General features: G+C 35.5%; 1 protein-coding gene across 2 annotated transcripts in view; it reads right to left on the bottom strand.

Moving 5' to 3' along the window:
* BLTP1 (bridge-like lipid transfer protein family member 1) overlaps positions 1–12,522 on the bottom strand; it is a 216,686-nt gene that overhangs the window by 65,325 nt on the left and 138,839 nt on the right. For both annotated transcript variants that reach the window (XM_081223831.1, XM_081223832.1), the window contains exons 51-52: positions 10,428–10,634; positions 8,731–8,969 (exon numbers count right to left, since the gene is read on the bottom strand). In XM_081223831.1, coding sequence (XP_081079957.1) covers positions 8,731–8,969; positions 10,428–10,634 — 446 coding nt within the window. The remainder of the gene's footprint in view (positions 1–8,730; positions 8,970–10,427; positions 10,635–12,522) is intronic.

The raw sequence follows: 12,522 nt of genomic DNA, 5'->3' as shown, positions 1-12,522 counted from the left end.
CTGTGGAGTGCATGAATGGACAGCGAATCATCCCAAATTGAGGAAGTGGACTTTGAGGACAAGATTTAAGACTTTCCCCCCTTTTCCTCTTTTTACAACGAATTATTCCAAATTAAGGAGGTGGACTTAGAGAGCAAGATTTCAGACTTCTCGCCCTTTTCCTCTTTGTACAACGAATTATCCCAAATTGAGGAGGTGGACTTGGAGAGCAAGATTTTTGATTTTTCCCCCTGCTCTCTTTTTGTGAATGTGTATGTGTAATCTTCTGTGTAAGATTCTCTCTGTATAGCTTTGCTTCCACCATATGTCCCAGGGTTCTATCGGTCCGGTTTTTTTTTTTTTTTTTTTCAATAATTACTTTCTAATTTTAATAACGCTACTATATTTCATACTTTATTCTATTTTACTTTACCTGCTCTTTCTTTTTTTCCTACTCTCCCTTCCTCCCTCCCTCCCTCCGCTCCTCCTTTCCTTCTTTCTTTTTCTTTCCTCCCTCCCACCCTTCTTCTTTCCACTTTCTTTTTCTTTCCTCCTCCCTCCCTCCTGTCTTTCTTCCTTTCCTTCCTCCCTCCATCCCTCCTTTCTTTCCTTCTTTCTTTCCATCCTTCCTCCCTCCCTCCTTTCTTTCTTTCTTCCTTCCTTCCTTCCTTTCTTCCCTTCTTCCTTTCTTTCCCTCTCTCTTTCTTTCTTCTACTAATTCTTTCTTTCTACATTTTCTCCCTGTTATTCTGAGCCGGGTGGATGAAAGGCTCTTGGTGCTGCAGCCAGGAGCCAGTGCTGTGCCTCTGAAGTGGGAGAGCCAACTTCAGGACACGGGTCCACAAGAGACCTCCCAGCTCCACATAATATCAAGCAGCGAAAATCTCCCAGAGATCTCCATCCCAACACCAGCACCCAGCTTCAGTCAACGACCAGCAAGCTACAGTGCGGGTCACTCTATGCCAAGCAACTAGCAAGGCAGGAACACAACCCAACCCATTAGCAGAGAGGCTACCTAAAAACATAATAAGGCCATAGGCACCCCAAAACACACCACCAGACGTGGACCTGTCCACCAGAAAGACAAGATCGAGCCTCAACCACCAGAGCACAGGAATTAATCCCCCCCACCAGGAAGCCTACACAACCTACTGAAACAACCTTAGCCACTGGGGTCAGACACCAAAAACAACGGGAACTACGAATCTGCAGCCGGCAAAAAGGAGACCCCAAACACAGTAACATAAGCAAAATGAGAAGGCAGAAAAACACACAGCAGGTGAAGGAGCAAGATAAACACCTACCAGACCTAACAAATGAAGAGGTAATAGGCAGTCTACCTGAAAAAGAATTCAGAATAATGATAGTAAAGCTGATCCAAGATTCTATTTCCAAGATCCATAATCTTGGAAATAGAATAGACAACATGCAAGAAACAGTTAACAAGGACCTAGAAGAACTAAAGATGAATCAAGCATCGATTAAAAACACAATAAATGAAATGAAAAATACTCTAGATGGGATCAATAGCAGAATAACTGAGGCAGAAGAACGGATAAGTGAGGTGGAAGATAAAATAGTGGAAATAACTGATGCAGAGCAAAATAAAGAAAAAAGAATGAAAAGAACAGAGGACAGTCTCAGAGACCTCTGGGACAACATTAAACGCACCAACATTCGAATTATAGGGGTTCCAGAAGAAGAAGAGAAAAAGAAAGGGACTGAGAAAATATTTGAAGAGATTATAGTTGAAAACTTCCCCAATATGGGAAAGGAAATAGTTAATCAAGTCCAGGAGGCACAGAGAGTCCCATACAGAATAAATCCAAGGAGAAATACACCAAGACACATATTAATCAAACTGTCAAAAATTAAACACAAAGAAATCATATTAAAAGCAGCAAGGCAAAAACAACAAATAACACACAAGGGAATCCCCATCAGGTTAACAGCTGATCTCTCAGCAGAAACCCTACAAGCCAGAAGGGAGTGGCAGGACATAATTAAAGTGATGAAGGAGAGAAACCTGCAACCTAGATTACTCTACCCAGCAAGGATCTCATTCAGATTTGATGGAGAAATTAAAACGTTTACAGACAAGCAAAAGCTGAGAGAGTTCAGCACCACCAAACCAGCTTTACAACAAATGCTAAAGGAACTTCTCTAGGCAAGAAACACAACAGAAGGAATATACCTACAATAACGAACCCAAAGCAATTAAGGAAATGGGAATAGGAACATACATATCAATAATTACCTTAAATGTAAATGGACTAAATGCTCCCACCAAAAGACACAGAGTGGCTGAATGGATACAAAAACAAGACCCATATATATTCTGTCTACAAGAGACACACTTCAGACCTAGAGACACATACAGATTGAAAGTAAAGGGATGGAAAAAGATATTCCATGCAAATGGAAATCAAAAGAAAGCTGGAGTAGCAATTCTTATATCAGACAAAATAGACTTTAAAATAAAGACTATTAGAAGAGACAAGGAAGGACACTACATAACGATAAAGGGATCGATCCAAGAAGAAGATATAACAATTGTAAATATTTATGCACCCAACATAGGAGCACCTCAATACATAAGGCAAATACTAACAGCCATAAAAGGGGAAATCGACAGTAACACAATCATAGTAGGGGACTTTAACACCCCACTTTCACCAATGGACAGATCATCCAAAATGAAAATAAATAAGGAAACACAAGCTTTAAATGATACATTAAACGAGATGGACTTAGTTGATATTTATAGGACATTCCACCCAAAAACAACAGAATACACATTTTTCTCAAGTGCTCATGGAACATTCTCCAGGATAGATCATATCTTGGGTCACAAATCAAGCCTCGGTAATTTTAAGAAAATTGAAATTGTATCAAGTATCTTCTCCGACCACAATGCTATGAGACTAGACATCAATTACAGGAAAAGATGTGTAAAAAATACAAACACATGGAGGCTAAACAATACACTACTCAATAACGAACTGATCACTGAAGAAATCAAAGAGGAAATTAAAAAATACCTAGAAACAAATGACAATGGAGACACGACGACCCAAAACCTATGGGACGCAGCAAAAGCAGTTCTAAGGGGGAAGTTTATAGCAATACAATCCCACCTTAAGAAACAGGAAGCATTTCGAGTAAACAACCTGACCCTGCACCTAAAGCAATTAGAGAAAGAAGAACAAAAATACCCCAAAGCTAGCAGAAGGAAAGAAATCATAAAGATCAGATCAGAAATAAATGAAAAAGAAATGAAGGAAACGATAGCAAAGATCAACCAAACTAAAAGCTGGTTCTTTGAGAAGATAAACAAAATTGACAAACCATTAGCCAGACTCATCAAGAAAAAAAGGGAGAAGACTCAAATCAATAGAATTAGAAATGAAAAAGGAGAAGTAACAACTGACACTGCAGAAATACAAAAGATTATGAGAGATTACTATAAGCAACTCTATTCCAATAAAATGGACAACCTGGAAGAAATGGACACATTCTTAGAAATGCACAACCTGCCAAGACTGACTCAGGAAGAAATAGAAAATATGAATAGACCAATCACAAGCACTGAAATTGAAACTGTGATTAAAAATCTTCCATCAAACAAAAGCCCAGGACCAGATGGCTTCACAGGTGAATTCTATCAAACATTTAGAGAAGAGCTAACACCTATCCTTCTCAAACTCTTCCAAAATATAGCAGAGGGAGGAACACTCCCAAACTCATTCTACGAGGCCGACATCACCTTGATACCAAAACCAGGCAAGGATGTCACAAAGAAAGAAAACTACAGGCCAATATCACTGATGAACATAGATGCAAAAATCCTCAACAAAATACTAGCAAACAAAATCCAACAGCACATTAAAAGGATCATACACCATGATCAAGTGGGGTTTATCCCAGGAATGCAAGGATTCTTCAATATACGCAAATCAATCAATGTAATACACCATATTAACAAGTTGAAGGAGAAAAACCATATGATCATCTCAATAGATGCAGAGAAAGCTTTCGACAAAATTCAACACCCATTTATGATAAAAACCCTGCAGAAAGTAGGTATAGAGGGATCTTTCCTCAACATAATAAAGGCCATATATGACAAACCCACAGCCAACATTGTCCTCAATGGTGAAAAACTGAAACCATTTCCACTAAGATCAGGAACAAGACAAGGCTGCCCACTCTCACCACTCTTATTCAACATAGTTTTGGAAGTTTTAGCCACAGCAATCAGAGAAGAAAAGGAAATAAAAGGAATCCAAATTGGAAAAGAAGAAGTAAAGCTGTCACTGTTTGCAGATGACATGATACTATACATAGAGAATCCTAAAGATGCTACCGAAAAACTACTAGAGCTAATCAATGAATTTGGTAAAGTAGCAGGATATAAAATTAATGTACAGAAATCTCTGGCATTCCTATACACTAATGATGAAAAATCTGAAAATGAAATCAAGAAAACACTCCCATTTACCATCGCAACAAAAAGAATAAAATATCTAGGAATAAACCTACCTAAGGAGACAAAAGACCTGTATGCAGAAAACTATAAGACACTGATGAAAGAAATTAAAGATGATACAAATAGATGGAGAGATATACCATGCTCCTGGATTGGAAGAATCAATATTGTGAAAATGACTCTACTACCCAAAGCAATCTACAGATTCAATGCAATCCCTATCAAACTACCAATGGCATTTTTCACAGAACTAGATCAAAAAATTTCAAAATTTGTTTGGAAAAACAAAAGGCCCCGAATAGCTAAAGCAATCTTGAGAACGAAAAACGGAGCTGGAGGAATCAGGCTCCCTGACTTCAGACTATACTACAAAGCTACAGTAATTAAGACAGTCTGGTACTGGCATAAAAACAGAAAGATAGATCAGTGGATCAGGATAGAAAGCCCAGAGATAAAACCACGCACATATGGCCAACTTATCTTTGATAAAGGAGCCAGGAATGTACAGTGGAGAAAGGACAGCCTCTTCAATAAGTGGTGCTGGGAAAACTGGACAGGGACATGTAAAACTTTGAGATTAGATCATTCCCTAGCACCATACACAAAAATAAGCTCAAAATGGATTAAAGACTTAAATGTAAGGCCAGAAACTATCAAACTCTTAGAGGAAAACATAGGTAGAACACTCTATGACATAAATCACAGCAAGATCCTTTTGGACCCACCTCCTAGAGAAATGGAAATAAAAACAAAGATAAACAAATGGGACCTAATGAAACTTCAAAGCTTTTGCACAGCAAAGGAAACCATAAAGAAGACCAAAAGACAACCCTCAGAATGGGAGAAAATATTTGCAAATGAAGCAACTGACAAAGGATTAATCTCCAAAATTTATAAACAGCTCATGCAGCTCAAGAGCAAAAAAACAAACAACCCAATCCAAAAATGGGCAGAAGACTTAAATAGGCATTTCTCCAAAGAAGATATACAGACTGCCAACAAACACATGAAAGAATGCTCAACATCATTAATCATTAGAGAAATGCAAATCAAAACTACAATGAGATATCATCTCACACCAGTCAGAATGGCCATCATCAAAAAATCTAGAAACAATAAATGCTGGAGAGGGTGTGGAGAAAAGGGAACACTCTTGCACTGCTGGTGGGAATGTGAATTGGTACAGCCACCATGGAGAACGGTATGGAGGTTCCTTAAAAAACTACAAATAGAACTACCATATGACCCAGCAATCCCACTACTGGGCATATACCCTGAGAAAACCATAATTCAAAAAGAGACATGTACCAAAATGTTCATTGCAGCTCTATTCACAATAGCCCGGAGCTGGAAACAACCTAAGTGTCCATCATCGGATGAATGGATAAAGAAGATGTGGCACATATATACAATGGAATATTACTCAGCCATAAAAAGAAACGAAACTGAGCTATTTGTAATGAGGTGGATAGACCTAGAGTCTGTCATACAGAGTGAAGTTAGTCAGAAAGAGAAAGACAAATACCGTATGCTAACACATATATACGGAATTTTAAAAAAAAGGAATGTCATGAAGAACCTAGGGGTAGAACGGGAATGAAGACACAGACCTGCTTGAGAGTGGACTTGAGGATGTGGGGAGGGGGGAGGGTAAGCTGTGACAAAGCGAAGGAGAGGCATGGACATATATACACTACCAAACGTGGGGTAGATAGGTGGTGGGAAGCAGCCGCAGAGCGCGGGGAGATCAGCTCGGTGCTTTGTGACTGCCTGGAGGGGTGGGATGGGGAGGGTGGGAGGGAGGGAGATGCATGGGGGAAGGGATGTGGGAACAGATGTATATGTATGACTGATTCACTTTGTTATAAAGCAGAAACTAATTTAAAAAATAAATAAATAAACTTTAAAATCAAAAAAAAATAATAAAATAAAATAGTTTAATATGGTTGCTGAGTATAAGATTAACATCAAGTGCATTTGTACATACCACCACTAGTTTAAAATGCTATTTATAAAATATACCATTTGTAATAACAACAATAACATAAGGTGCCTAGGTATCTAAGTAAATAAACATATCTTGCAACAGATACACAAAAACCTCAAGTTGAAAAATTTAAACTTTATAGAAAAACGTTGAAGATCTAAAGAAACAGAGAGATAGACATATGCAGGAATAAGAAGGTTAAATACTATGTCAGTTCTCAATATCAATCAATATTTTTAATTCTCCCCCAAGTAAATCTATAGATTCAACTCAATTTCTATGAAAATCCAAACAGGCTTTTTCAGGGAACTTGGCAAACTGATTCTAAAATGTATCTGAAGGAGCAAATAAACAAAAATAACCAGGACAACTTCTAAAAAAAGGAAGTCAAGTATCAGTATGACACTGGTGCAAACAGGCCACTGAGGCACAATAGAGTTCTCTGAAATAGACCCCCATATACATAAACACTTAATAGATGATAAAGTTGGATTATCTATCACTGAAAAAAATAACAGATTAGTCAATAAATGATGCTGAGGTAACTGGTTATGCATACTACTCCATACCAAACTGAAGAAAAAACCAGTCAATTCCTTACAGATTAGGAACTTAAATGTGAAAAGCAAAACTTCAAAATGTTTAACAGTAAATATGAGAGAATCTTCTCATGATCCTGGGAACAGAAGGATATAAAAATTTATATTTTTATGTCTTCTTCAAGACATAAAACTACACAATTAAACAAGAAAATATTAATGCAGTTACATTAAAATTAAGAGTATATGTTGATCAAAAGACCAAAAAGTGAAATAAGCCTCTGACTGGGTAACAATATATGTTGAACATATAACATCAAAGGTTTAATATACAAAACATACAAAGAATTTCTGTGAACCAAGAACAATACAAATGACTCAATGGTCAAATGGACAGAAAACAAACAAGAACCATCAACAGGTGTTTCATATAAGAAAACATATAAGGACCCCTTAATCATATTGAAAAATTGAGCTCCATTAATAACTACAGAAACATAAATTAAAGTACAATGAGATACCGTTCCACATTTACCAGACAAGCAATAATTTTAAAGTCGATAATACCAAGTGTTGGCAAAGATGCAGAACAGTGGGAACTCCAATCTAATACTGATAGGAGGGTAAAAACTGGTGGACACAAGCACTAAGGAAAACAGTTTTATATTTCCTAGTAAAGTTGAAGATGCATTTACCCTATAATCGAGCTGTATCACTCCTAAGTAAATATCCTTGAAAAACTCTTGCACATATGTACCAGAAGATGTGTATGAGAACAAATGTAATAGCAAAAAAATAGAATGAGGCAAAGGTCCATCAATAGCGGAATAGATAAATAAATTGTGATATAGTCACTTAACGGACTACTATATTTCACTGAAAAATGAATGAACCAAAGATACATGGATGAATATAAATAAATCAAAGAAAATGTGCAATAAAAAATTCCAAGTTAAAATATACATTAGTGGGACTCCATATGAATAAAGTTTAAAACAGGCTACAACAAAATTGGTCATTTGTGAGTATATGTCTCCGTAATAAAACTATAAAGAAAAGCAAAGCAATGGAAAACACAAAATTCATGATAGTGATTATTAACCAAGCACTCATGGGGACTATTATCTGGTAGTAATAATATTCATTGAAGGAGCCTTCAAAGTACTGGTAATGTTTTAATTCTTAGGATGTGTAATCGGTGGGTGAGTTTACAGTTCTATAAACTGTGTGAATGTAACTGACATACTTTTGTATACATGATACATTTCAGAATAAAAATACAACAGCAAAGTGCTTTTGGAGAGGATATATAAGGATCACAAAATCTTATAAAAATAGCTATTTTGAAGAAGTCAAATAACCTCTGATTTAAGCTAGATGTACTCAACGTGAAAATAAACCAAGTTATTCAGGCTATAAGAACCTAACAATGTAGAAATGTATCCAACTTGTAGAAATGTATTCAATTCAAGCTTAAGCTGGAAATGGTTTCTAAAGAGTGGATAACTCTAAAGAGTTCAAATGAAAGCAGGGTCCATGCTGGTCATTCAAGGAAGTGTATTGCTATTTTTACTTGACTGAATGAAGAACATCATTAATGAAATTTAAAAGTGTTTTGATTAAAATTATTTAAATTTTCATTAAAAATCTATAAAACTAAATTTGTTTCACCAAAATATTACTGATTTCTTAAATCAGTCATAAATTTTAAGAATGAATTCAAACTTCAATGTTACCTGTCATTCCATGACTTCTCATTCTTCCCATCTTGTATTCTGCTTTCAGAGATGGTAAAAGTGCTGCTCCAATGGCTATACCATCTAACATGGTGCTGAATTTAAGGACAATAGGCTTCTTCTCTAAACCTTCTGGTAGCTGAGGAAATTCATTTGTTTCAATAGGAGTTTGATTAACACTTGTTGGGGTTTTTTCAGAAGGTAGGGGGGTTGCAATATCTTCTTTTACAGGCTGTGGGCTATAGAGCAGGAAAAAAAAGTTTAAAAAAGACAATTAGAACAGCTACTAATAAAATTTAAATTGTATAAAAATAAAAATTGTATAAAATTGGTATTCTCAATGTAAAAGAGCAAAAATAAACTATGAACAGATGTTTTCTTTCTAATACCAGATCATATTAAGACTTCCTCAGAACAGCCATTGAAAAATGATGATCTAGAAAAGTAAACAAGATGAAGTAATAACAATATAAACTGAATGTTACACTGCCAAGGCCATTCACATCATTAATGTGAAACTGGAGGTTTGTCTGATTCCAAATTCCATGACTCAACCATTATGCACTCTACTGTTGATTGTTAATACTATTACTATTACTAGCACTATTAATAAAATAACACCAACACCAACAACAGCAGTAATTATTTGAGTGCTTACTATGTGCCAGGTATTATTCTTATTGCTTTGTGCATTTCATATAATTTATTTATCTCACAAAACCCTTTGATTAGGCACTATTATCTCCATTTTACAAATGAAGTATAGCGAGAAAGTGGTGATATCAGTTTTGAACTCAGTCAATCTGACTCTAGAGTCTTTTTGTTTTTAACTACTCCACTCCACTGCCAATACATTCTAATAAGGAAAAATTCCTTAGGGTATTTTATAACTTAGGCTCATGTACACATTCTGGATTCCATATTCCACTGACAGGAGAAACATGTTTAAATTATTACTACTTAGTCAACCAGACATGAATTAATATTACATCAGAATTAAAGATCTAAATAGGACAACTGGAAAAATCACTGCTTTAAGACACTGTCAAAATACACACTTGTTATTTTCTGCCTTACAGGTTAGGAAAAAGGAAACATAACAAGACAACTTTTTACCTTTTACTTATATTTTTATTAGTTATTAATTAGCTATAACTTTGGAGACCAGGAAGAAAGCTTGGCAATGCAGACCCAGGGAATAAAGGTTACTGTGCAAAGGTCCCATTTACTGCCTTTTAAAATATTTAAATGGTATATTCAAATCCTGCCTTGAACCATGTACAATAATCTCACATAGAGGTCAGCACAAAACCACGCATGGGACATAAATGGCCACTGCAACTTTATAAATCTATGCACTCACAAATTTCAGTGAGTTCAAAGTAAAGAAATATTGCTACAATCCTAGAATTTGCCTTTTATTAGTAACATGTTATAATGTCCACTAATCTCTAGGATCTCTTAAGCTTTACTGATGCAATATGAAAGACTGACAATTGCATTTGTGACATAGTACTTTAATAATATTCAGAATATGATTCTCCCACAATCATGTTTAGCTACTTTTCACCTGCCCCACTATCCATAATAGTCACTACTTAGATGTAACCTTCTGTCTTCCTCCAAACTATTGTTAACACAGCGAAGAATGACATGAAATACTATATAGAATCACAGATCTTAAATAAATAACTTACACTGTAGAAGGTTGTCTGATGAGATCTGAGATCTGCTTAGATAGTTGGTGAGAACTTCGAACCATCATGCTGTGTAAGGTGGCAGGGTGTTGGGGAATGTTGATGCTGATAGCTCCTACTTTGAACACCGCGGCATTGTTAGTCTTCAACCCCCTCTGGGCACTGTAGAGGGCTTGGGACTTGGCAATACTACATTTCACTACAGTTCTAATTAAAGAGAAGGAGGATCATTAAAATATGGCCAAGTAAAGAGAAATTTTGAAAAAGTATTTTGAGAGCAAGACAAATGTTTTTAAATCATTCAATGAAGTAAATTACAAGATTTTTCATGAATTTAAATCACACTAAAGAAATAATGTTTTCTAAAAATATGGACATACATTTTATACTGAATATTATTCTGTTTAATAAAGAGCTTACAGAAGAATGTATGTATGTGCTTACATGGAAGAGAATACACTGACATATTACACATATACAACACACAAAATCCCATTTTGATTTTTTTCCCCATTCAGAACTCCATTTTTCTTCAACATATTTTAGGCATCTGCACAACCACTAAGAAAATATAAACAGTGAAAATTAAAAGAAAAGAAACAAACACTCACTATACTTCTTAAAATCTAATCAGCCAAAGAAATTAATCTAACAATCATCTAATATGTTAAAAGAAATTAATGAGAAGGAAGAAATATAACTTGCATTTTCCATTTTTTTTTTCAGTGAGTAGCAAAGAAATGATAGAAGTCCAATTCATAATGAGTAACTACTACTTAATTAAAAATTGGTAAGCTTTGCTGGTACAGATATAAAATAGAAATACTGTCTTTCTTGATTTCTTGTTCTTTCTTTCCAATGCCTAGAACAGTGCTTTAAACATGGTAGACACTCACTGAATTTTGTGAAATGAATGAGCAGAAAGAAGTACAGCAGAAGAATGACTCAACACAACTGTGGAATTCCACAGATATCATGTGATAAATCATGTATGTAAAAGCCACGATGAAGCAGTCTTGACACACACAGTGGAAAGGTTCATGTCAATGAACTGCACCACTAAAGGCCCAGTAGTAAAAGGAAAGCTTTTAACATATATGTTATCTTTCAAATGAGCAAAGAATGCTTGACAACAGATTTAGCAAAACACACAAAATGCAAATTTCATATTAACTACATGTCAGTTCACACACATTTATCTCTACTTAGGCTACAGAGGATTCACAGAGAATTTATTTAGTCTCAAGGACCTAAGGAATCATCCATTCATTACATTTAACTTCTGTAAGAATAAACCTTGAGAAGCGTAACAGTGGTTCTATTAGAAGTTCTGATTATTTACATAGTGAAATCCAGGTATTATACAAAATTCGAAAATGATTACTAGAGAACTGTATTTGCTTTCTTCTTCAAAGGAAACTATTTCTCAAAGACTATCACTGACTAGAAAAAGAAAAAAGTAATCTATGGAATTGTTCTAGCTAGCAAGAGTATAGATTCTAGGATGCTGACTAGTTACTGAATTTTGAATCTTAACTATTTTAATAAATAAAGCTACTATTTATCATCAATGAGATTCCATTTTAAATTCAATTTCAACATGAGCCAGAACACTCAGATGGTGCTAAAATGCAAAGGGCTTTCTAGTTGTGAACAGTATTCATCTACTGAATGAAACTAAGCATACATTTACAAAGAAGTCTTGTTATCATGACATTCAAGAAATTCTACACCTATCTTACTATTTTACCTTTATAATCTATAGAAGTCTGCTTGAATATTACTTGTGATTATAGAAGCATATACACAACCCTTGATTTTCAATCATACACCAAATGTCAGAATAGAAAGCTATGGGGCTGACTGCTCTCCTACTGTAGATCCTACAGTGGTATTTCCAGTGGAAATTTTGATGTTAAGGACTTCAGGGGCTCTGTGTTGCCCAACTCTAGAGGGCACCATCACACTGTAGGCTATGTAAATGATGCCCATGACTACAGCGTGAGTAATGTTCCTTGGAGCTAGACAACAGGATAGTCCTACACTGATCAAACTGAGACAGACACTGTAGAGGATGTCTGATTAACTCTTGTCA

This window comes from Mesoplodon bidens (assembly GCF_964165515.1).
Source record: "Mesoplodon bidens genome assembly, chromosome: 1".
NCBI classification, from domain to species: Eukaryota; Metazoa; Chordata; class Mammalia; order Artiodactyla; family Ziphiidae; genus Mesoplodon; species Mesoplodon bidens.
The sequence above is the reverse complement of the archived record's forward strand: the minus strand, read 5'-3'. Positions and strand labels throughout refer to the sequence as shown.